The 25,611-nt window shown below is 41.6% G+C and overlaps 1 protein-coding gene across 7 annotated transcripts in view; it reads left to right on the top strand.

Annotated features, from left to right (window-relative positions):
- The window catches only part of ITPR1 (inositol 1,4,5-trisphosphate receptor type 1), a 331,871-nt gene that overhangs the window by 139,748 nt on the left and 166,512 nt on the right, over positions 1-25,611 (top strand). For 4 of the 7 annotated variants that reach the window (XM_047746278.1, XM_047746270.1, XM_047746254.1 and 1 more), the window contains exons 11-20: positions 4,365-4,460; positions 5,931-5,975; positions 9,925-10,079; positions 16,331-16,430; positions 17,513-17,673; positions 18,169-18,310; positions 20,207-20,365; positions 22,436-22,608; positions 24,225-24,344; positions 25,329-25,523. In XM_047746278.1, coding sequence (XP_047602234.1) covers positions 4,365-4,460; positions 5,931-5,975; positions 9,925-10,079; positions 16,331-16,430; positions 17,513-17,673; positions 18,169-18,310; positions 20,207-20,365; positions 22,436-22,608; positions 24,225-24,344; positions 25,329-25,523 — 1,346 coding nt within the window. The remainder of the gene's footprint in view (positions 1-4,364; positions 4,461-5,930; positions 5,976-9,924; positions 10,080-16,330; positions 16,431-17,512; positions 17,674-18,168; positions 18,311-20,206; positions 20,366-22,435; positions 22,609-24,224; positions 24,345-25,328; positions 25,524-25,611) is intronic. The other 3 variants (XM_047746291.1, XM_047746284.1, XM_047746265.1) reach the window with 1 other exon arrangement.

Here is a 25,611-nt window from a genome sequence, read left to right as displayed (position 1 = left end):
TTCATATCATCTAAGGTTCCTCCCAGCAGGGTATGGGAGTTCTAGTTCTTCCGCATCATCACCAACACTTGGTATCGTTCGTTCTTTCCATGCTAGCCATTTTAGTAGGTGTATCATGGGATTTCTTAGTGCTTTTAATCTGCATTTCCCTGATGGTTAATGATAGTGAGCATTTTTTCATGTCTTTATCTGCCATCAGTATATTATCTTCAGGGAAGTGTCTTTTGCAATATTTTGCGCATTTAAAAAATTGTCTTACGTTTCTTTTAACATGAATGTTGTAGTACTTAGGTTTATTTTGACTATTGCATAGAATAATTTCTACAGTTTTCGTAAAGAAAGGACTCTGCATAGAGTTTTCAATTTCTGCCTTCTTCTTACTCTTTTTCTCCTCCTCTCCACACCCAGAGCACTTGTTGGGAATTTTTTAGTCAGTGCCCACATAAAGACCCTGTCAGTCCTGTTAGATTAGAAACCCCTTGTGAGCTAGACCTTTGTCATTATTCACTGATGTCACCGCTGTACTTAGCACAGCCAAAACGGTCTTTCAGAACTACTTTTCATGTGATTTGGATACTATTGCCAAAAAATAAAAAACCCAAAATCAAAAAAACTTCTCAAGTGAATTTAAAGTAGTAAGTAGAAACTAAGAGAAAACTGAAAATACAGGAAAAAAGGAAGAAGTAATCCATCATTTCATTAACTTAATGTACCCATTTCATTGGAGCTATTTGTTCTGTGAGCAGGTTATTTTGCACAGTTGACATCACTTTGTCAAGTGATGACAAACATTTTTGCATCTTGCTTTAACATGTTGTGGTAACTCCCCCACCCAAAAACAAGTCCGAGCCCTGCAGAAGTCACCAAGGGTGACTTGAGTAAACTTAAAAGCAGGTGCCACCATGTCTTACTCATTTCTAAATTGGTAGAAATGAGTTAAAGATCACAAGTTTTTGTGGAGGGTGTTTAAGGTCTGGACTTCTAAAACTTCAGATGCTTAACTCGGAAATCCATTTCAGAACATCTTCTCCCTCTCTCTTTTTTCTTCTGAGAAGAAACAGCTGTCTAATTCTTATTCCTTAAAAAATTGTTTCCTGCTGTTTTTTCCCTGCATATCCTAGGAAAACATTGAGGGTCTCCTCCCCCCTTTGTCTCCCCCTTTTTAATATTTTTCTTGCAGAGTCTGGAATCATTAGTGCTCCTTTTAAAAAAAGGAAGCCAATACCATGTATAGCATTTCTTGTACCTGTTAGTGACCAGTTCTCTTGCTCTCATTTGAAAATGAGGAAACATATTTCACCTTCATTTTAAAAATCTTTTTTTTTTTTTAAATAATAGCTTCACTGAGCCACAACTCCTACATTTAAAGTGTACAATTTAATAGTTTGACTTAGGTCTGTAGAGTTTGGCCACCATCACCACAGTGAAGTTTAGAACATGTTCATTACTCCAAGAGGAGCCCTGTATCCCTAGTGATCATGCCTTGTTTCTTCTCAAACCACTCCCCTCCTGGCAATCAGTTTCTTGTCTCTATAGAATTATCTATGCTAGACATTTCCTGTAAGTGGTATACTACACTATGTGACCCTTTGAATCGGACTTCCTTCACTTCTTTCAGAGTGTTTTCAAAGTTAAGCCATTTTGCCACCTGTATCAATACTTCATTCATTTTATTGCCAAATAATATTCTACTGTATGGATACATCATACTTTCTTACTTGATGGCATTTGAATTGTTTCTGCTTCTGGGCTCTTCTGAATAATGCTTCTGTGAACATTCACCTACCAAGTTTTTGTGAGGATACAGGTTTTTCAGTTCTCTTAGGGGTGGAATTGTGGGTCCTGCGGTAACACTGTTTAACTTTCTGAGGAACTGCCAGATTGCACTAGTTGATACTCCCACTGTGGTATATTAAGGTTCCAGTTTCTCCACATGGCCTTTGTTTATGAAGGCTATTTTTGTTGGATGCAGAATTCTAAGTAGACAGTATTTTTCTTTCTGTACTTAAAAGTTGCGCATCCCTTGTCATCTTGTGTGCATTGTTTCTGATGTGAATTCAGTGGTTTCTTACCTTTGTTCTCTGTATATAGTGTTTTCTTTTTTTTCCTGGCTGCTTTTTTAAGAAAAATTTTTATTTTATTATGTTATGTTGGTCACCAGACAGTACGTCATTAGTTTTTGATGTATGTGTAACACACAGTGCTCCATGCAATCCATGCCCTCCTTTAATACCCACCACCAGGCTCACCCATTTCCCTTCTAAAACCCTCAGTCTGTTTCCCAGAGTCCACAGTCTCTCATGGTTCTTCCCCCCTCTGATTTCTCCCACTTCATTTTTCCCTTCCTTCTCCTACTGTCCTCCATGCTATTCCTGGCTACTTCTAAGATTTTTCTTGATATTTCTGATTTACATTAATCTAATTATGATTTGCCTTGGGTGTGTGTGTGTGCGTGCGTGCGCACGCGTGTGCGCATGTGTGTAGGTATATATGTGTGTGTGTGTTTTCCTGCTTTGAGTTCATTGAGTTTCTTGAATCTGTATGTATGTATCAAAATGGTAAAATTTGGGTTCATTCTGTCTCAGATATGTTTCCTGCCCCCACCAACCCACACAGAAATGCTGGATCATTTGATATTGTGTGACAGGTTGCTGAGTTTGTGGGTCATATTCTCCTGCTTCTCATCTGTCCAGTGCTTCATGATTATATGCTGAACGTTGTGGTGCTACTTTATGGAGTATCTGTATTCTGTTACCTTCCTTTTTTTTTTTTTTTTTTTAAAGATTTTATTTATTGGGACGCCTGGGTGGCTCAGTTGGTTAAGCAGCTGCCTTCGGCTCAGGTCATGATCCCAGCGTCCTGGGATCGAGTCCCACATCGGGCTCCTTGTTCTGTGGGGAACCTGTTTCTCCCTCTGCCTCTGCCTGCCACTCTGTCTGCCTGTGCTCTCTCTCTCTCTCTCTGACAAATTTAAAAAAAAAAAAAAAAGATTTTATTTATTTATTTGACAGAGAAAGATCACACGTAGATGGAGAGGCAGGCAGAGAGAGAGAGAGAGAGGGAAGCAGGATCTCCGCCGAACAGAGAACCCAATGTGGGACTCGATCCCAGGACCCTGAGATCATGACCCGAGCCGAAGGCAGCGGTTTAACCCACTGAGCCACCCAGGCACCCTGTTACCTTCCTTTAAAGAATTTTGAGTTCTGTTTTATCACACAGTAATGTTACTTGTGTATCAGATTGATGCTTTGGAGGCTTATTTTAAAGCTTTGCTAAGTCAAGTGTGCTACAGTCTTTTCTCTTTTTAGGGCTGGCTTGGCCCCATCACTAAGGTGTAATTCTTCTGACATTTTATAGAATGCCCAAGGTGTTCCATGGAATCTGTCAGAACATCTGCCAGCCCCAAATGAGCAATGAGAACATTGGACTCACAGCTTTCCTATCATTCTTCATTGGGCCTTGTGTGGTCTCCCCTTATACGTATGCAACTTGGTATTCAACCAAAAGCTCAAGGAGGCTCCTGTGTAGTTGTCTGGAGCTTTTTCTCTGGGTAGCTCTGTATTCTGGCCCCATAAATTGCTGCTGCTTTATCTCCCTAAATTCTGATGTATCTCCTCAACTCAGGTCGATGTCTTCTGCTTGGATTCTTCTTCCCAGTGCTACCGTCCAGAGAGGACCCTTAAGGCAGAAAGCTGGAATAATCATGAAGATCACTTTGTTTGTTTCCCTTTTCTCAGAGATCACAGTTGTGTACTGCCTATTGTCTAACATTGGAACACAGTTGTTTCCTGTATTTTATGCAGTTTTCTAGTCGTCTGTAGCAAGTTCATGTATTTTGTGCAGTGTTTAATTGTTCATGGCACCGACTGCCAGTGTCAATTATTCCATCATGACCAGAAGTTGAACTTACATGTATTTTTATAGTAAATTGGCCCAGGTTCTATGAGTTTCAAGTTCAGAGCACTGGCTTATCTGTGTGTTTCAGCACGTGAGTACAAGTACAGAATTCTTTCGGTTTCCTCTGAAATTTAGTTTTATTTGTCATGCCTTTTATGGATGCATTGTAGAATCTTAACTTCTACTTTATTATGATTAAAGCAAATAATCTGAAAGCCATTCAACTTTTTGCTGGAACCATTTCATATGAACTGGGAGACTATTTCTTCTTTGGAGAAAAATAACACTTCTGTATGTATGCGCTATGACATTACATGTGATACTTGCAGTGGCTTTGTTGGAAGATACTCATTTTTTTCAGCTAGTAAATGTCACTCCTGAACTATGACTTAGGAGTGAAGTCTTGGTGCTGTCTTCCTATGGGTTGACATTTTTTCCATTCCTGGTAATCATTCCTCCTCTTGTAGGTAGTTCAACATGACCCATGTCGGGGCGGAGCTGGATATTGGAATAGCCTCTTCCGTTTCAAGCATCTTGCTACAGGGCATTACTTAGCAGCAGAGGTAAGTAACAGCCTCTGTGTCTTTCTCTTTCAAGGCTGATACGTTCCTTTTTTTTCATTTACCTGTGGCCATTGGGAAGTTAGATGCTCAGTCACCTTGCCTTTCCTTCGGCTTTTCTGTTTCTGCCTGCCTCATTTCTCTGCTTATAGATGAGAAAAGGTAAAGATGATTAACACATTTTAGTACTTCACAGGGATTTGATCAAGATGTGGGGAGAAAATAAGTTAGAAAATAATACTTACATGGGAATGCAATGTACAGCATGATGACTGTAGTTAATTATATTGTATATTTGAAAGTTGCTAAGAGTAGATTTAAAAAAAGAAAAAAAAGGAAAGAATGCTTCTCTGGGATTTAGGATTATAAAATTTTTGCTCTTGCGTTTTGGTCTCCCCATGTCTTATCTACCCGCTCTGCTCCTAACATGAATGTCCAAGACTCAGCTGTAGTGAAGCATGGTTGTCAAGCTGGAAGCATTAAGACACATAAAGAATTAGACAACTTTACCAAGTATTCTGGTTTTCAGAGCACTGCTGGAATAGACAGGGTCTTATCTTTACTTGCAGGAATGCAAAAAATAAAAGAAATTAACTTTTCCTTAAATGTCTGTAAAGGGTTTTTGAGGAAAGGCAAGACTCAATACTGAACAGGAGGAATTGACTTTTTAATTTTTGTGCTCAATTAAGGAGCCATCATACTGTGTGGCAGATGCTGAGTTTTACTCTGATCTGCTGGAAGATGTACGGTACATATTTATATCAGATTCTTGTTGTACATCAAAAGAAACCTCCCGTTGGTCCGGTTCCACTGTGGGATGGCTCAGAGATCTTCAGGGTGATTCAGTATTGCTTCTGCTGCTGACCCCAAAGAAGGTTGAATCGAAATGTACTGAGCCCCTCATCCTGGAGATGCCTGATACTTGGAAGAAATGATGATTTCAAAATACTTACGAACCAAAAGTCAAGACCAAGTTGAAATTTAAAATGAAGCTGTAAGGAGTTACAGATCCAGCAAGCCAGCTGTGAGAAATGTTGATTCCATGGTTTGCCAAAGATCAGTAGTGGTTGCATTATTTGTTATGTTCTGAAGTGAGTGTAAGTCTTGCCGGAGGCTATAAATTTTTTATTTCTGTATAAAACTAAGCAGGATTATTCTGTCTAAAACTAAGCATTATTATGACTGGATACTCCTCTTTTATTTATCTCAGGGTTGTAACTGTTGCCTTGCTAGTAAACTCATTGTGTTATTCTGTCGACACTTGAGAGACGTCTTTTGGTGACTGGTCGATCATTCCCTGTGTGTTGTACTCATGTGATATGTGTTGTGGCATGCTGGTCTCATGAGCAGAGGGAAGGGCCGAGTTTTTAGCTGTTCAGAGATGTTCACAGGCCTTGAAGTCTCCTGCAAGTGGGGCCGAGTCCTGGAGAAATCAATGGATGTTTTAATTTCCTAATGATTCTTTTTCATCAGGTAGACCCTGACTTTGAGGAAGAATGCCTGGAGTTTCAGCCCTCAGTAAGTATGAGCAAGAGCCTTCTTGTCTCCATCTGGTAGGGTGAGGCCAAATGATCTGGAACCCCATTTAAGAACTGCCATTTGTCATTGAGTGATGGGGAAGGGGAAACCATAGGATGCCTTAAAAGAGGGTCTTGTTCTGTGCTTCCCTTGAGGGCAATCATATCTTCCTGTGTTCTGATTGGTCCAGGACTAGCAGTGATGATGCTCCTTCTGTGTGCTTACTCAAAGGGTTTCCACCTTTAAGTTGTAGAAGTTGATGCTCTCTTGGAATGCCCCTCGGTAAGAGACAGAGATGGCCCCTTAAGAAAATGAATATCCGATTGCTGTTGACCTCAATCTATGACTCACCCATATTTTTTCAGGGAATGAGTGTGTGAGATGGATAGTGTCATTTAGATGATGAAGGTAATACATGAGGCATGGTGCTCCTGACATTGGATTAGACACTCGATTGTCTGACCATCTGTCCTTGCTTTCTGCAGACTCAGGAGTAGACTTTATAATGTAGTTTGGAATTTAATGCCAACAGAATCCTTCTTTAGAAGCCATACAGCCAATTAATGCTGATTTGGGGGCACTTGGGGGTTGAATTGTCCACAAATATGTGTTAAAGAGGACTGTGGTACTGTTATATGGAAATGATGGCTCTCAATAAAGCCCTTCTCTTATACAGTGCTTCATTCTGGTCTAGGATTTTAAAAAATGCAAATAGTTGCTACTCTGACATTGTGTGTTCATGTGGTCATCTCTGGTGAATATGGTAGGTGGTTCTGAGATTACTTCTTTTTGACTTGGAGGGGGGCATAAGATTTTGGAAGAGTTCACAGGTTTTAAAGTGGATCCATGGATAAAGGGGTTTGGGCTGGAGATAACAGAATGCAGTTGTCTTTGGAAAGTCCAAATTCTGTGGAAAGGATGAACCTTGCAGTTACGTTTGGATACAATGTTAGCTCTGGAAGGAGTGAAGAGGCGTGCTAGCTGAGGGACTCACATCATGAGTTCCTGGACTTGCTGCAGGAGATTATGTCTTTCCCAGTTCTTGAGGGAGCCGCTGCGGGTCCTACTCCTTCCTTTTATCTTCCTTGCCCTTACTGCCGGAGCTCATTTTGAGAGCTGCCTGCCTCATTGCCTGGCAGGTTGAGAGCACTGACCTGGTCTGACTTCTTGCCAGCGTGCAGTAAAGTCTTTGCCCAACATTCGTGTGTATTATTCACATGGCTGGTGTTCAGAGGCTTGGACTGGCGGGGGTGCCATTTTTCATAGGGTACTTCTTGTCACTGCACCTTCTTTACTTTGCGAGACCTTGTGGGACTTGCCTCTAATGGCACTAGCACCGCCATTTGGGGTGAAACACAGAGTAATTATTATCCTCTCTGAGATGACTTAGAAGGAGAGCTGTGGCTTCTGCCCGTGAGAGCTGACATCCATTTGAACACTGAGCTGTGTGAAGAAGGGGGCTGCCCTCCTGGCCTGTTGATGGGCGCAGGGAGGTCGGGCATTTGTAGCACAGGAGGAAGAATGTAATGATCCAAAAGCAGGGCAGGAAGAGAGGCAGAATTGGGTTTAAATAGCAGACCCTCCCCTTGCATGAGCTGTGGGACTGAATGAGCTACATTTTCCTCTCTGGCCCTCACTTCCCTCCTCTGTAAAAGTGGCGGAACTGCTTGTTATAAGGACCAAGTGAGCTGTGGTACCTAAGATGCGGCCCATAGTAAGTGCTCAGCAAGTAGCATTTGTGTAGGTTGGACAAGATCATTAGCATTTTTAGTGTCTTTACATCCCTCCATGAGTTCATCTGGACTGCGCAGCAGCTGTGTGAAAGGAGTTAGAGGAGATTTGATGATGTTTGTTGGACCGATGAGGAACCAGAGCGTGGTCCTAACTCGTCAGACCTGTCTTGGTTCAATCAGAGTTCAGTCATCTTTCTATTTTCTCCTGCTTCTCCATGCCCCGGTGGTGGAATGTGCCAGCAGGCGTGGGTGCAGATCTAGACCGCATTGCTTTGGCTGCTTCAGATGTTGCTTGGGTGGCGATCTTCATTAAGGAGACCTACCCCCATGAGCCCAGTGGCCCATGTGGAGACCCTGAGCCAAGCGGCCCAGCTTCTGCCTCTCTGGAGAAGGTGTTAGCATTGGGAGAGTCCTGTACCCCTCACCTTCTTGTAGGCTGGGAAACTTGAGCAGAAAAGCTGGAGTTGGGAAAGCATGGGAGAGGAAACTTTGTTCTGCTCGTGGGTCATGGACGTCCCCGAGACTGGCATCCAGTGCCTGTAGGAATCTCTGCCTGGAATCTTACTTAGCTTGGTGAGCTTGTTCTTCTCAATTTAGCAGCACCCATGAGCTGCATTCTTGATGCCAGAGGGAGAGAAAGGACAATCCGAGGCTGGCTCTTGTCTTGCAGCCTGTTGTTCATGTGCCTTTCCTCCCACTAGGTGGCAAACGCCGACTGCACACAAAGAACGTGAAGACGTTGTCTTGCGGTTACAAGTCCAGATACAGGCACTCCGAGCAATTTTAATTTTTCTTCAGTGTTCCGGCAGGTCTGAAATTGAACTGCCAGCCTGTAGCTGAGCTGTGTGTTGCAAGCCAGAATCAGGTCAGGGCTTATTTTAAAGTGGTATGTGGAAGACTTTGCAGGTGAGAGTGGTTAGAAGAGGGCAGAGCTTTTCCTTGAACTGGGGTAGTTGGTGCTCTCCACTAGATTCATCCTTGAGAGTAGAAACAACAATGCGTTGTGGCTTTGTTTGGATGGTGCTATAAGGTATTAGAGGAGAGGGCATAGGGAGGAAGACACAGAGCTTCTAGGTATTAAAGGAAGCATTTGTATTTTCTTTCTTTCTCCCTCCCTCCCTCTCTCTCCTTCCATCCCCCTCCCCTCATTCTCCCTCCATTCCCTTCTTCCTTTCCTCAAACAAAAGTTGGGGCTGCCCGATGAGCTAGAGCAGATTACTGCCTGCAATCTTAGATGTCAGGCCCTAGAATTAAAGTCTCTCATCCTCTCTCCTTTGCGTGTTAAACTTGATTTCCTTTATCCATTCCCCAGTTGGAAAAGAGTCAGTGCCTCAGCCCAAGCCAAGCAAGTTAGTGACAAAGAAAATGTGATTTTTCCCTGTAGATACAGGTGGATGTTGTCTTCTTGCAAGGACGTTGAAAATTAAAAATAATCCCTTGTAGAGTCTCTGTGCCGGGAGACACCTAGCAAAGCCTATGCGAAGACGTGACGGTCTAAGCATACTGCTTAAAGGCACTCAGGCATATGGGCTCTGGAGCCTACAATGTGTTTTTATAGTTTCTCAGGAAAGCTTTCGTCATTGTTCATTAGTCTTAACTGTCAGAGATTTTCTTCAGCCTCCACCAAATCCCTTACATAGCAAGAGAGGCCCCTTTTTCCCTGAATTGTCGTCGGCAACGCTCCTTGATTAATTATGAACTTTTTTTCAGGGCTAGTCTGACTTCTCAAATATTTTTCTTGGCCACACTGGGATCTCTGCTTACGAACACTTGGATGCAGGCTTATTTTATTTTACTTTTTCTCCTGGGAAGTAGATATATTGTATTATTCCTAGACCATTTAACTGTAGCTTAACTCAATGACCCATAACCAAAGCCACAGGATGAGTTTTTCTCAAAGTGCTTCTTCTCTCTTCCAACTACTGCAGACGGATGTGCCCTGTGGACTTCTTCATCACCTCTATAGCACTCTTTCCGTGGACATCTGTTACTGTAACCCTGCATTGTTTAAACATTTTTTTGCAACACAAGGAGGTAGAGTGTAAATATTCTTGGCGTGGGTGGCCGACTGTCCTCTTTCATGACTGCTCTGAAACTGTGGTTCTTTTCCTGCCAACTGCTGATGTTTCTTCCCTGTTCCTGTGGACTGTGCAGTGATTGTAGTGAGGGAAGGTCTGGTGTGCAGAATCTATGAATTGATGACTTTTCCTCCTCAGGTGGACCCTGATCAGGACGCCTCTCGAAGCAGGTTGCGAAATGCCCAAGAAAAGATGGTGTACTCCCTAGTTTCTGTGCCTGAAGGCAACGACATCTCCTCCATTTTTGAGCTAGACCCCACCACTCTCCGTGGAGGTGATAGCCTTGTTCCAAGGTATGATTCTAAAATGGCTTATCCTGAGTGAGTCAGAACTGATGTATGTGACCTGGATGGGCTTCTTAGAATCCAAATCATCATTGCCTTTCTTGAAGCTTTTGTAAAAGATTTGTTCTGGTTGCCCATTGGAATGGTGGCTGGTTTGTTTATGGCTCATTAGTTTTAAGTTCTCAAGAGCCTAATTTATTTTCATTTATTTAATTTACTTTATTTAGGTGAACAAGTCAAATCATAAGCCTAAGTAGCTCCATATGTCTGATTTCCTCTACTCATGTCCTCATTTCCCAACTTGAGAGATCCCCTAAGTCAACTGAATAAACAATTGTAAAGAAATTCTGGGAAATGGAATATTTGTAGTTCATTGAATATGTAGTGGAATATGAGAAGTCAGACCAGTGTTCTTGGGTTATTTTGTTAAATTTGACTCTTGGTTTGGTTGCACAAGGATGCATTTTGGTGGAGGGAATAACTGGACTCAAGTGGAATAAAAACTCGTGCTTAACACCCAAATCAGCTGCACTATTATCAATGATGGCTTATATTTACTGAGTGCTGACTACATGCCATGTTCAATGCCAAGTGCTTTCATTTCAGTTACGTGATTTGATCTTCACAAACCTGCCCCTCTCCTCGCCCCCAGCTGTGAACTAGGTGTTACTAACTTGCCCTTCTTCTAGGTAGACGCCGAAGCTCAGAGAGTTTAAGCAACTCATCACATATCAGCCAGTCCCTTTGCAGAGCCCCAAATCTTAAACACAGAAGATGGACAGGGTTGTTGGGGGCAGTTCTGACTCTTCAGCACAGCATTGGTTAGCGACAATCTCCTTGGCATCTGTAGGCTTTACACATGGCTCCTCTGACTATCACTTTGTGTTTCGTTATTCGGGTACGTCATTGCCGTGTCACTGTTCAAGCTGTCAGTGAAACGGTAAGTGCCATGTGGGTGCTCTCAGCAGTAGCAGAGAAGCTTCTCTTGTGCTGCTGGAGTGATGAACCGAGGACAGTGTCTGCATAGAAGAGATTTTACAGTGTAAGGAGGCCTTCCATGGCCATCTAGTTAAAGGGTTGCTTCGTTCTTAAACTCTGCTGGGTTGTTACTTCCTTGAGAATTGGGGGAAAGCTAGGATGTTCCTCTAGAAAACCTCAAGTATGTGCACAGCTTTGCATTCTCCAGGGTTGGAACTCCTGATTTAGATTGCCTTTTTCTTTTCTTTTCTTTTCTTTTTTTTTAAATAACAGATTTGTTGAGATCTAAGTCATATTCTATATAGTTCACCTAACAGGCTCAATTCAGTGGTGTTTAGGGGATGAGCAGAATCGGGCAGCTGTCATCACAGTTTTAGAACATTTTTCCCAAAAAAGAACACTGTATCCTTTCTCCATCACTCTCATTTCCCCATGTTCCACATCCAGTCTTAGACTCAGCTGCATCCTGTCTTTAGTGATCTGCCTGTTCTGGACATTTCATGTAAATGTAACCTGTGATCTTTAATGACTGGCTTATTTTACTTTCCTCTGTATTATAGCATGTATAAGACTTCATTTTATCTTATTGCTGAATAACATTCCATTATGTAGTTTTATCCCATTGTATTTATCCACTTATTTTTTCATATTTTTCTAAAAGAAGGGTTAATGCCCATTCTTTAAAAAAAAAAAAAAAAAGTTATCGGGGGACCTGGGTGGCTCAGTGGGTTAAAGCCTCTGCCTTCTGCTCAGGTCATGATTCCTGGGTCCTGGGATCGAGCCCCACATCCGGCTCTCTGCTCAGCAGGGAGCTTGCTTCCTCCTCCTCTCTCTCTCTCTCTCTGCCTGCCTCTCTGCCTACTTGTGATCTCTATCTGTCAACATTTTTTTTTAAAAGATTTTATTTATTTATCTATTTGTTTGTTTGTTTAAAGTAATCTTTGTGCCCAACATGGGGCTCAAGCTCACGACCCCGGGATCAAGAATTGCTTGCCCTACTGACTGAGCCAGCCAGGCACCCCATATTTATCCACGTATTACCTGATGGTCATTTGCATCATCAGCCCTTTTTGGCTAATATGCTGCTGTGAACATTTGTGTAAACATTATTGGGGAGGGGACATAAGGTTTCCTTCTCTTGGGTATAGATCTAGAAGTGGAAGAAGGGTACGTCATATGGTAACTATCTAACCTTCTGAGGAACTGCTAGACTTTCTCAACACGGATGCACCATTTTACATTCCCACCACCTGTGTGTGCGGGTTCCAATTTCTCTACGTGTTCTCTCTCCAGTATTTGTTACTGTCTTTTTATGTGAGCCTTCCTGGTAAGTATGAAGTAGCACCTCATTGTGGTTTTGATGTGCATTTCTTTGAGGCCTAATAAGGTTCATTATCTTTTCATGAGCTTGTTGGCCACTCATGTATCATCTTAGAAGAATTTTTTTCCATTTAAAAAATTGTGTTGTCTTTTTATTATGGAATTTTAAGTGTTCTTTATTCTAGATATAAACCTCTTACTAGGTATATGATTTGCAAGTATTTTCTCCCATTCTCTAGGTTTTTTCACTTTCTAGATGGTATCTTTTGAATTAGAAAGGTTTTAAATTTTGTTGAAGTCCAATTTATCTATTTTTTTCTTTGATTGCTTAACTTTTAATTTCTTAAGAAACCATTGCCCATTTCAAGGTCAAAAACAATTATACTGATGTTTTCTTCTAAGAGTTTTATAGTTTTTGCTCTCTACTCTTAAGGTCTTTGACCCATTTTGAGATTCCCTTTAAAATATGGTTTGTGGTATGGTACGTTGATTTTTATGTTTAAGATTTTATTTATTTTGAGAGAAAGAGTGTGTACGGAGGAGGGGCAGAGGCAGAAGGAGACAGAGAATCCCAAGTGGACTCCACGCTGAGCACAGAATCCCATGCTGGGCTCAATTTCATGACCCTGGGCTGGAATCAAAAGTCAGATGCTCAATAGACTGAGCCACCCAGGCACCCCAGTAGATTGCTTTTTAAAAGCTTTCTTTCTCATTGACTTGTTAACTAGATAAGTACAGGTCTGTAGAACCCAATTGCATTTTAGCTTAAGTAAGTTTCCATATGTTGTGTCCTCTGTTCTAGTAGTGATTTAATGAATTTGGTTAGGTTCCCAGGAGATGAGGGAATGACATTTATATTACATAAATGCTAAACGTTTTAGTTTGCAAGGGATAGCAAAGAACAGGACCCTGTGATTTGAAATATCACATCATTTTATTAGAATGTGTCTCGTGACATTCCCTTGGCATGGGGAGTAAGGTGCTAGCTAGTTGGCCATATTCCCCAATGGGTTGAAAATCCACATGATCCTGTAGGAAGGGGGAAGTTGAGTCTAAGCTTTTAGGTCAGATGGCCAAGCAGCTTTGGCTGGTTAGAGATCGTGCTTCTATATCCACTTCAATCTATTTCTGTTTCTCTGTTGGAAAACTCTTGGTGGATAGTTGTCCATAGGTAGATGGATTCTAAACTCTTAAACAAGGGAAGTCTTGTATTCACCATGGAAAAGTGTCCAGTATGGTCTACCAGTGTTAGTTAGCAGTTATGATCTTGGACTTGGTCTTAGCTTTAAAAGTTTTTATCCATTTTTGCCTTTGACCAAAAACCCAAGAGCCAGAATTGAATGGGCTCCTTATGCATTATTCCTGTGGAGAGATAAAAAGCCTTAGGGGTAGTATACTCATTTCCCTGCATCTTAAAGCTGTGCTAAATATTGTTTGTTTGAAGATCAGGAAGTCTAAAGTAGATAAATGAATGTCTCTGAAATGATGTTAGCAAAGGAATTTTTGGGATAGTCACTGGTTAAAAGAATCTTTCCAAGCCAAAATGAAAAGGATAATGGCAAATTCTGGATATACTAAACAAGATAATAAAATTACAATATATGTAAAATAGATGAATTAAATGAACTTTGGGAGAGCATGCAACTTTGTGGCTGTTTTGTAACTGTCCTGATCTCATGGCTTTTGAGTTAAGGATTGGGAATGAGACTTGGGATGAACGGATACAATGCTCTTTGTGTCTTAAATATAATTTGGCCTAGAGCTTTATAGAATGTAATCATCCAATTAAAAGCTAAGCTCCAAGCTTTGGTTATACCTTGAAACTAAGAAAATGAGTCCAAGCCACTCAGAAGAAAAAGAACTGAAAATCTCTGTCAGATTTCTTGTTCATGTTGTTTCATGTATATTCATTCTAGTTTACATAAAAATCCCTAGGGTTGCCCTTACTTATATTGTTCAGGGCAGTTAGAATGAGGGAAAGCAGAAGGCAGAGAGGATGTACTAAAGATAGTCATCTGGTTTGATGCTGTCCCTGCCCTCACCTCTTTTCCACGTCTATACCATTGCTCTAAATTCCTCTTAACTCAAGTGATGTCTGTGGTCCCTTATCTGCCCAGCCCCAACAATGTTCAAAGTTCCAACTCAGGGTTTCTGTAACAAAAAACTATCATGATTTTCTGAAGCCTCATTGATATCTTCTAAAAGTCCTTCAGTACTTACCTTGACTGTCTCCCAACTTAATGCTTTTTAATGTGCATTTCCCATTACTTGCTTTTATTTGGTATTCACTGATGTTGTCTCACTAATGTGGTAGGTTCTTGATGTAAGAATTATGCCACTATTTCTACTACTTCCTTAAAGCAGATTGAAAAACACTGTAGAATTATCCATGCTCACTGTAAAAAGCAAAAACAAAAATGTGTTAATGTCACAGACAGCAAAGAAGCAAATAAAAATTACATAAAATTTAATTATTGAGAGATAACCACTGTTAACATTTATGGTTTATTATGGTTATAGTTTGAGACAGGTCTCTGGGCACACAGGTAACATGTATATAATTCATCATAAATAGAATTATAAACTATTTTTAACATTTTTTACTGGGGATGTTCTGTACATATTTCCAAGTATATATAGATTATAATCACTTTACATTGTTAGTATTCTACTGCATGTACTACACAGTTAACTAGCCCACTGTTGAGACATTGGATTGTTTGCAGTTTTTCACTCTTGTAAGTATTGTTTTGTTGAATGTCTCCATGCCCCACTTTGTACTTGTGCTGTCATTTTAATGAAAAAAAAAAAAAATCTAAAAATGGCATTGCTAGGTGAAAAGGTAGATAGATTTTACTTGTTTTATAAAGTGCCAGACTCCCTTTCAGGGTTTCACCTGTTTACACTCTCACCAGGAGTGTGAGGAGAGGTTATTTCCCTAAGCTCTTATATATACTGGGTTATCTCAGTCTCCAAGGTCTCTGGACTATGGTAGAGTAAAATGATATATAGTTTTAATTTATATGAATTGTATACTAAGGAGATTGAATGTATACTTTCAAGTTTATTGGCCATTTAAACTGGGTTATTACATTACTGGCTTATGTCCTAGTCTCATTTTCATTTCCAGTATTCATGTTCTTACTAATTTTAAAGATCTCTTTATAAATGCAGATTAATAACCTTTTTATGCTCTGTTGTATTCTTTCATTTTCCCAGGTTGTCCTTTTTCTTTCAGCTGTTCCTGATGTTTTTTTATTTGTTTGTTCTTTTTTTTTTTTTTTTGCTTTACAGAAGATAAAAAATTTAAACTGTATTATAAGATGTATCCTTCTTTGACTTTTAAAACTTACAAAACTTATATGTTGCTATGTGCTTTAGAGGCTTTCCCTACCACAAGATTATTAAATATTAACTCATATTTTATCCTAGTAATTTTATTTTTTTGTTTTTTGATCCATATGAAAATTTCAGGTGTTGCTTTATCAACTCTCATGATCTGCATTAATATATACTCAGGAAGGACTTGCTGTTACTCTGTCTCCTACTTAGTTTGTTCTGAGATACTCATTTAGAAGAATGATCTTATATTTAGAGATACAAATATCCCAATGTTAGAATCCTTAGGAATGATTTCTTTCTCTTTTTTTACTATCATTTTTAAAATTCTTAACATTATGGACTTTGGGGAGGGCATGTGCTATGGTGAGTGCTGTGAATTGTGTAAGACTGATGATTCACAGACCTGTACCCCTGAAGCGAGCAAAGGAATGATTTCTTATTATAAATATATCAGAATATACCTCAGTAGCCATTTGCTTCTCAGTCTGTATTTTCTAGTGTATGTAACAAAAACCATTTGGTATACCTTTTTATTTTTGATAGAATGTATTCTAGGCCAGTGGCTATAGAGAACCTAAAAATTCCTATGCCGCAAATCCTTTTTTATCCCCCCCCTTTAGAAACTCCTATGTCCGGCTCAGACACCTGTGCACTAATACCTGGGTTCACAGCACAAATATCCCCATCGACAAGGAAGAAGAGAAACCCGTGATGCTGAAAGTAAGTCCTGGAACTTGGCTGCCTCCTTTGGTCTTGTGTTCCCTAATGAAAGGGCTCCTTTGAGAACTGACGGAAGGGTAGGGACTGCGGTTTTTTGGTTTGGCCAGTGTGTGGTCATGGACAAACTTGAATGCAGTGAAAGAATTCTCTCCAAGGGACCTGGCTAAAGCAAGCCCAGGCTTTTTGAAATAACTAGAACTTTTTTTTATTCCATGGCTTTTGCCCTAAAGGTTGAGCAATTGTCTGGATTTCATGTCTGTCTGAAGGATCATTTTTGGCTGGGGGAATGTTTGCTTGTGCCTTGAGGCACATCAGATACCTAGTCAGTTTTCCCCAATCTTTATTATTTATTTATCTCTCTGTGTACTTAAATATACTTTTGTTTTTTGAAAGTTCTCTCAGCCCCTTTAATTTCTCTCACTGAATCCCCCTCTCCTTCACTACCTTCTCCAGGGTTAGAGAGCATAAATTCACAAACACGGACTTTGTTTTTAAAAAAATTATACTCTCATTTTTTAAAAAAGATTTTATTTATTTATTTGACAGACAGAGATCACAAGTAGGCAGAGAGGCAGGCAGAGAGAGAGAGAGAGGGAAGCAGGCTCCCTGCTGAGCAGGGAGCCTGATGTGGGACTTAATCCCAGGACCCTGAGATCATGACCTGAGCCGAAGGCAGAGGCTTAACCCACTGAGCCGCACAGGTGCCCCTGGTACATTGTCTACCCTTATAATACTCAGAGTAAATAATTACCATTTTGCTCATTTGCTTTTTCCTTATGTGTTTATAAGCATATTTTTAAGTTACAACAGTCTTAATATGCTTCCTTTAACAAATGAAGGTATAAATCGATACCAGAGCCCATTTTCTGCCTCACGCTTACCCACAGTAAGAATCTCTGGAGGTAACAACTGTTAATGATTTGGGGTACTTCCTTCCAGATGTTTGTCTATGTCTAGTTAATTTTAACTGCAAGATAGCTTCAGCTCTTTGGATAGCCCATTGTCCCGTAAGTATAGTGTTTGCTTAATGTGTTCCTCTCTCAGTCCAAGAGACAGTTCCATAAAAACATTCTGCTTTTCAGATTGGCACCTCCCCTGTGAAAGAGGATAAGGAAGCATTTGCCATAGTTCCAGTTTCCCCTGCTGAGGTTCGGGACCTGGATTTTGCCAATGATGCCAGCAAAGTGCTGGGTTCCATAGCTGGGAAGCTGGAGAAGGGCACCATCACCCAGAATGAAAGAAGGTAGGGCTTCAGCAAGAGCCAGACACACTCATCCTCAGCCACTATGGACTTTTTAAATCCCTTGCTTGCAGAAAGAGAAAAATGCCAACTCTGAACAACCTTGTGTGAGAGGAGCAGGCCTTAGCATTTATATGTGGCTTCAACTTGTGGTTTTCAAAAACCACATTCACTTCTTTGAAAGTCTCTAAAGTTGAAAAGACCGGTCTATCTCCAGTTTGGCTTCTGGAACTACCTAACTAAATGTCAGGGGCCAGTGTTACTCTGAAATGAAATTTGATGGCTCCTATTTTATGAAGATGGTTATCCTTTTGTGGACGATAGTGTGCTCTGTGTATTTTACTCTTTCTGGTAATTGATTGTCACTTGCAGGGAAATTGGGAAGAACGGATCCACTTGGGTTTAACTACCTCATTAGGCCTGAGTCTCCCAAGGTGACTCTTCCAACCTATTGGACATTAAACATTTCCCATCTCTAATTGCTTCTTTCCTCCTAAGGTCTGTAACCAAGCTGCTGGAAGACTTGGTTTATTTTGTCACCGGTGGCACTAACTCTGGTCAAGATGTACTTGAAGTGGTCTTCTCCAAGCCTAACAGAGAACGGCAGAAGCTGATGAGAGAACAGAATATCCTCAAGCAGGTTTGTGAGATGCGATGTACTGGGATCTTTGTAAGACATCGGTGAGATTCCTGCTCTTACACAGGGATGTGTGTGGTTTCCACCTGGAAGTCTTGATCAACTGACTTTTGGAGAAAACAGACTTGATGCGTGGAGAGCAGTTTTGAGTTCAGAACAGTAGCAAGCGGAACAGTTTACATGTACTGCCGGTCCACACACGTGCATAGCCGTACCCGTCATTCACATGTGCCACTGCAGCAGTCCATCTTTTACTGTTGGTGGACCTGCATTGACACATCCTAGTCCCCCCAAATCTATAGCTTACATTAGGATTCACTCTTGGTGTTACATACTCACTCTTTGAATGTAGGCAAATATATAATGACGTCTGTCAGTATAGTATCATGCAGAATATTTTCACTGTCTTAAAAATCCTCCATACTCTGCCTATTCATCCCTCCCTCCCCTCAGTCCCTGGCAACCACTGGTCTTTTTACTGCCTCCATTGTTTAGCCTTTTCTAGAATGTCTCATAGTTGGAATCTTACAGTATGAGGCCTTTCCAAACTGTCTTCTTTCACTGAGTAATATGCATCTGAGGTTCCTCTGTGTCTTTTCATGGCTTCATAGCTCAGTTCAGTTGAAAATGCACTTGTTGAATCTCAACGTGTGAGAATTCATCTGTTAGGAACTCCAAGAAAAGTTCATTTGACTACTTTATTTTCATCAGAAATAATGAGTGCTATGTGACCTTAAGGTTATTTCACATGTCTGGGAGAATTGGAGTATTTGATAAATAGGGAACTCTATAAACCACCACAAAATCTTACCGTAAGAATGAGTAAATGGCTTATAGGACATATGTAGATAGTATTATCTGGCATAAATTTACATAAACTGGTGTAAAGACAAATGATAGGGAGGTGGGAGACAAGAGTAGATGAAGTGCACAGAAATGCATACCATATAGTTCTCTAAAGCTATATGTTAGCTATATGCATGGCTTGGAAATTCCTGGCCACTAAACCCCAAAGAAAAACATATTAGTTACTAGTCCTACAGTTCTCCATAGGAACTTGGGATTTGAGACTCCTTTTTCCTGTCAGTTGATGATAGACAAAATTTATTAACACTCCATCCTGTTTCAACAAGGAGTTCCCATCCAAGAATAAATTATATCCAGCTGTTTCATGGGATGACTCCCAGATTAGACCTCTGGCTCCATGCCAATGCTCATTTTCCAACACAGTAGTAGTTCCTTGAGGGGCCAGAATGATCGAATTCCATGGCAGAAGCCTTCATTGAGCACTATATTTATGCAATTGACAGTTATTATCCCCTTTTATCCTTAGGACCCCTTTGGGAGCTGGGTGGTATTCTTTCCATTTTACTGAGGAGAAACAAACTGTCCTTTATACCACTAGGGAATAATGTAGAGAGTGTGATTTCAACCTAGAATCTGGCAATTCCAGAGTCTGTACTTTTTTTTTTTTTTTAAGATTTTATTTATTTATTTGACCGAGAGATCACAAGTAGGCAGAGAGGAGGAAGCAGGCTCCCCACCCAGCAGAGAGCCTAATGTGGGGCTTGATCCCAGGACCCCGAGATCATGTCCTGAGCCGAAGGCAGAGGCTTAACCCACTGAGCCATGCAGGCGCCCTCAGAGTCTGTACTTTTAACCATTGCCCTACACCATACTTGCAAGTGCTTGAGGACCAGTTAGGTCCTGGTGGCCTGAATTCAGTGAGTAGCCAGTCCCAGTTGGTGGATTGCATGTAATGTTCAAGTTATTGATGTTGATCTAGAGAGAGTTGCCAGCACAGTCTGGCCACCTGTGAGGTTAGATTAGTTTGAGACAGAGGGCGAGCCATCTGCACTCTAAATGATGGTGGTGTCTGTTCTTCCTTCTGACAATCAGATCTTCAAGCTGTTACAAGCCCCATTCACAGACTGTGGCGATGGCCCCATGCTGCGGCTGGAGGAGCTCGGGGACCAGCGGCACGCCCCTTTCCGACATATCTGCCGGCTCTGCTACAGGGTCCTGAGACACTCCCAGCAAGACTACAGGAAAAACCAGGTTGGGATTTGGGACTGACTGTTCATATGCGTGCCTCATGGTTTTAAGTCTTACATCTGTCGTAACTTAATTGCTAAGGAATAGTTTACTAAGTTTGTGCTTAGCAAGGAAATACATTTTTGCAAGCCTGAGAAAAAGAGTCCTTAAGAAAGGTATCAGAGAAGTCCCCTTCTGCAGCCACCTTTCAGTGAGACTTTTTTTTTTTTTTTTTTTTTTGGACATTGGTACTGCATTTCTAGTGTTTTTTTTTTTAAGGTGCTTTACCTTAAGGTTCAGGGAAGTGATTGCATGTGTTTATATTAAAGATAGAGCAGAATTTTTTTTCTTCCTGCTCCCTTCTATATCCTCCATGTCTGCTGGTAACTTTCTCTTTATTTTGGTTTTGGGTATGTTTTATGACATGCGAAGCCCTTGTGAATGTCATGGCACTGTCTATATTATCCTCTTCCCATAAAATAAATGTTCTAACCTTTCTGAGGGTTCCCATCAATTTGAGATTTTAAGGAAGCCTATGAACTGTGTTGTCACATTTAGTAGTTCTCAGCTGGGACTAATGCTGTCCCCCAGGAAATACTTGGCAATGTCGAGAGACCCTTTTGAGTGTCACACTGGCACCTAGTGGATCGAAGGAATATCCAGAACGTACAGGACAACAAGCAGTCATCTAGCCCTGAAAGTCGGTAGTGCTGAGATTGGGGAGTCCTGTTCTTGGTGACATAAAGTGCTGTAGGTGCACAGAGGGCGCTTGGGATAACCTTGAATCCTGGTCCCTGCATTGGGTTACAAAAGGCCTTTGTTGGTTAACTTTTGACTGCCACGAACCCTGGCCTTTAAATTTAAACTTCTCTCTGTAATAAAAAGTGTTGTTGTGAAGACAGTGTTAAATGGAGGCAATGCTCCAGAGTATCAGAGAGAACCTTGTGAGCAAGAACACTGAGCTTGTGACGGATGTGGCCTTTGCTACTGTTGAGATCCAAAGTACCCTGTACCTGTGAGGCTGTATTCCTCAGTGCGGACTGCTGGTCCTTGAGTGCTCTGATGGCTTTAAATCCACCTGCAGTGCACTGACACCGTCCTGGAATAGTGCAAAGAGACTCTTTTCTCCCTTTTCATATGAGGTCACACCAGAGCCTCCGGTGTCTGCCCGCACATTTTGCTTGTACATGGAGACACCCTACAGTCCCTCTCACTGCTGCGACATTGACTGTCTTTGCTTGTTGTCTGTAGAGTCTCTGCCGCTTGGCAGGAGGTCCCTGAAGGCTGGCGATTTCCCACATATGCACCCTTATTGAGCATGGGCTGAAAAGGGGTCAGTGTCCCCTGTGGACACCCTGAGTAGTTTTTAGGATTTTAGAATTAATTTAAAAAAATTTAAGCCAAGTTTCAAGGGCTCTTAGTACTTTTAGTAAGCAAACAGTCTGTCTTGGGAAGGGATATATCTTTGACTAGAAACAAACAAGCATGTGCAAGAGGCTTCCCCAAGTTCTCATGTATTTTTATGGAACATCACGTCTGGTCCCCTGAGAGAGAAGCCAGGGATGTTTTTGTACGTTCTGTGAATCTGACTGATGGGCTTAGGTATTCCTCATGTGATCCTGCTACCCATTGGCTATAAAAATGTATTTTCACCCCGGATACAGAAAACAGGATGGGGTGGTATTGTTCTAAATATCTAGGTAGGCTTAAGTGTGTTTATTCAGCAGTACAGAGCAGTAAGGCACAGTTAAAGCCTCTTGAATTAGTAATAAAATCAGAGCTGAAAAACAGCTTTTGACCTTTTAGAGAAATAAGTCACCACATTAATATTTATACTGTGCACTTAATAAAATGCCCATCTGTACATACAGGATAATTTGCTTAATTACATTTGTATGGCAGGTTTAGTAAAATGAAGGATGTGGGCGCGTGTGCAGCTGGTGTCCTAGATTAGAAAGTTGTGGAAAGATGCTCCACTAGGATTTCCCTTATGAACGATAATTCTCATCAGGGACTGTTGCTACTTTCCTTGGTTTTGGGTTAACCTTAATACCTTTCATTGTCCCTGCTGACCTCTCTTTTATTCCTTAAAAGGAGTATATAGCCAAGCAGTTTGGCTTCATGCAGAAGCAGATTGGCTATGATGTGTTGGCCGAAGACACCATCACCGCCCTGCTTCACAATAACCGAAAACTCCTGGAAAAACACATCACCGCCGCTGAGATCGACACATTTGTCAGTCTGGTGCGGAAGAACAGGGAGCCCAGGTGAGACGGAAGTGGGCCTGGTCGGCAGAAGGTATCAGGGCATCGAAGGTGCAGTCATTGAGCTAGTCATTGTACTTTGCGCTAGGTTTCCTTTTTGAGGGTTGCCAGTGGCAGATTTCATTTAGGCCGGTCTTGAGAGACCGTTGGATGAGTAGTCGAAAAAACATGATATTGGAATAGACCTTTGGTGGAATCCTAGCTCTGGCATTTACCAGCTGGGTGACCTTCGGCTTTCCCCTTCAGCTTTAATTTCTTCTATGCTAAATGAATGGTTATGAAAATTGAATGAGAATAAATGCATGGGAAGTTGCCTGGTACTTAGTCCTTGCACAGTAAGTGACAGTTAATTTCGGCCACTCAGTCCCAATTTAGCATCCTGATTTTCAGTTAGAACACCTCCCCAAATATTAGTAAGAGTCTTTTGCAAACTTAATTGTTGCTTGAGTATTTTTATTTTATGTTACAGTTCTATGTCTTCTCATTTGTACAGCTCTCCCCCTTTCTTACTCTCTTCCCTCTTCTCCTAATTAAGATCCACAACATTGGGGCACCTGCTTGGCTCAGTGGGTTAAGCATTTGCCTTCGGCTCGGGTCATGGTCCCAGGGTCCTGGGATTGAGCCCCACATCAGGCTTCCTCCTCAGCAGGAAATTGCTTCTCTCTCTCCCCCTCTGCCACTTCTACTCCCACTTGTGGTCTCTCTCTCTGTCTTGCTCTCTCTCTCTCAAATAGATAAAATCTTTTTTTTAAGATTTTAGTTATTTGAGAGAGAGAGTACAAGCAGGAGGAGTAGCAGAGGCAGAGGGAGAAACAGGCTCCCCACTGAGCAGGGAACCTGATACAGAGCTTGATCCCAGGACCCTGAGATCATGACCTGAGCCTAGGGCAAACGCTTAACTGACTGAGCCACTCAGATACCCCTAAATAAATAAAATCTTTTTTTAAAAAAAGGGGGGGATCCACAACATTTTTAGGAGAAGTGGGAAATAGTTTACAATATAGATATTGTGAATGGTCACACGGGAAAGCTGATAGTGTTGTTGTAAAAGGACTCTTCCCACCCATGAAGATAAATAACGTTTCTGGAGCATTTTCATGTACAAGGGAGTGAACTAAGTCAGCATTTGCCATGAATTATCTCACTTAATTCTCAGGGCAGTTCTCTGAGGTTATATATTACCCTCTGCTGTAGATGAGAAGAGTGAAGCACAGTGAGATCCGGAAATTTCCCCAAGTCACACTGCATATCAGAACATAACTAAGGAGAACCAAAGCAGGGATTCCAGCTGGGGCATTCGGGCCTCTGAGCCCTTCTCTGCCTCTCTGCTTGCCCTCCTCCTCCCCCATGGCTCCCTTATGTGACCTTCCTTGTCTCGTTCTTTCTTTGCATTTTTGCCTCATCACTTCTTCGTCTGCCCCAGCCACTGCCGTCTTTCTTCTCTTACAGTTACTGGGTTTCTGGTGGTGCTGTAGACACTGGCCCCAAAACCGAAACCGTCTGTGATTTCTTTGGTCCAAGCTCTGTTGGATCTGACCACTTGCGAAGAGTCGGGCTCCGAGAGTCAAATCTCTCTCTAGTTATGGAAAATGTCTTGTTTGCTTTCTCTCTCTTGACAGATTCTTAGATTATCTCTCTGACCTCTGTGTGTCCATGAACAAATCGATCCCAGTGACCCAGGAACTGATATGTAAAGCCGTGCTGAATCCAACCAATGCCGACATCCTGATTGAGACCAAGTGAGTGGCAGTCTTGGGATTTAAGATTCTGATAAGAGAGGGATTTAGGTAGAGAATGTATGGCTCAGTGGAAGCCTGCACTCCTGACTAATAGAACTTAACCATTCGACTTTTTCAGACTTGCTCTGAAATCAGATGGGCTGGCATAGGATCTTTCTGAGCCAAAGATCTTGGATAGGATATTAAGTTTGCTTTTGGAGTGGCCATCTCTGCACTTACTTTGCACACTGGTTGAAAACCAGTATGTATTCACCGGAGAGCATTCTGCACACATTTGTTTTCATCCTTAAAGTTCTTTAAGTATGATAATGAGTTTTTAAAATTTAAAGGACATAATTCAGTGGTGATATTAAGACATGATAGGGCAGAGCTTTTTACATCATCACTGTTCAAAAAGTGTTGAGTGGTACCTAGAACCTTCAGTAACGGTATTGATTCACTTTTAGCAAGGGAACAGTTTTCCTGGTAAGTGCCGTGCCCGTAATGGGGCCAATGTGGGAAAAACAAGTCAAAACAAAACCGCAAGCTCAGGCCCCGAACTAGCAATTTTTTTGTTTATTTCTCACGCATAATTTCGTTTTGGGCTTGGGCTGATGCAACTGGAGCATTTCAGTATTTAGGCCTGAATAACTGTCATGGGGACTGTCCTCTATTAATTGAGGAGCATCTGGGACTCTACCCAGTAGACGTCTGTAATACCCCTCCCACTCCGCTGGGACACACAGAAATGAGAACATGTCCGCCAACATTGTCTCCTCGAGATGCGGCAGGGCACGCAAAACCACCCTGCTTGAGAACCGCTGAGATAAAGTATGTGAAGAAGTTAATGTTTGGCCCTTTGTGATTCTGCCGCCGAGGGAAACGCCGGTTTTCGTTTTATGTTTACGCTGAGAGTGTGGCTAGATTGCCGGATATTGGCTGTAGTCGAACCAGCAGTAGCGAGTATTTCAACATAGTGTTTTCCCTCTTCCTCTTATTGTACAGGTTGGTTCTTTCTCGTTTTGAATTTGAGGGCGTTTCCACTGGAGAGAATGCTCTGGAGGCAGGAGAAGATGAAGAGGAGGTGTGGCTCTTCTGGAGGGACAGCAGCAAGGAGATTCGCAGCAAGAGTGTGAGGGAACTGGCACAGGATGCCAAAGAAGGACAAAAGGAAGACCGAGACGTTCTCAGCTACTACAGGTGACGGGGGTCCCGCCAGGCTCGGTTTGGGGTCCCCTGAAAAGAATTGAGGGGAAGTTCATTGCTTGTTGGTCAATGGCTCCAAGGA

This window comes from Lutra lutra, chromosome 1, assembly GCF_902655055.1.
Source record: "Lutra lutra chromosome 1, mLutLut1.2, whole genome shotgun sequence".
Lineage (NCBI taxonomy): Eukaryota > Metazoa > Chordata > Mammalia > Carnivora > Mustelidae > Lutra > Lutra lutra.
The sequence above is the reverse complement of the archived record's forward strand: the minus strand, read 5'-3'. Positions and strand labels throughout refer to the sequence as shown.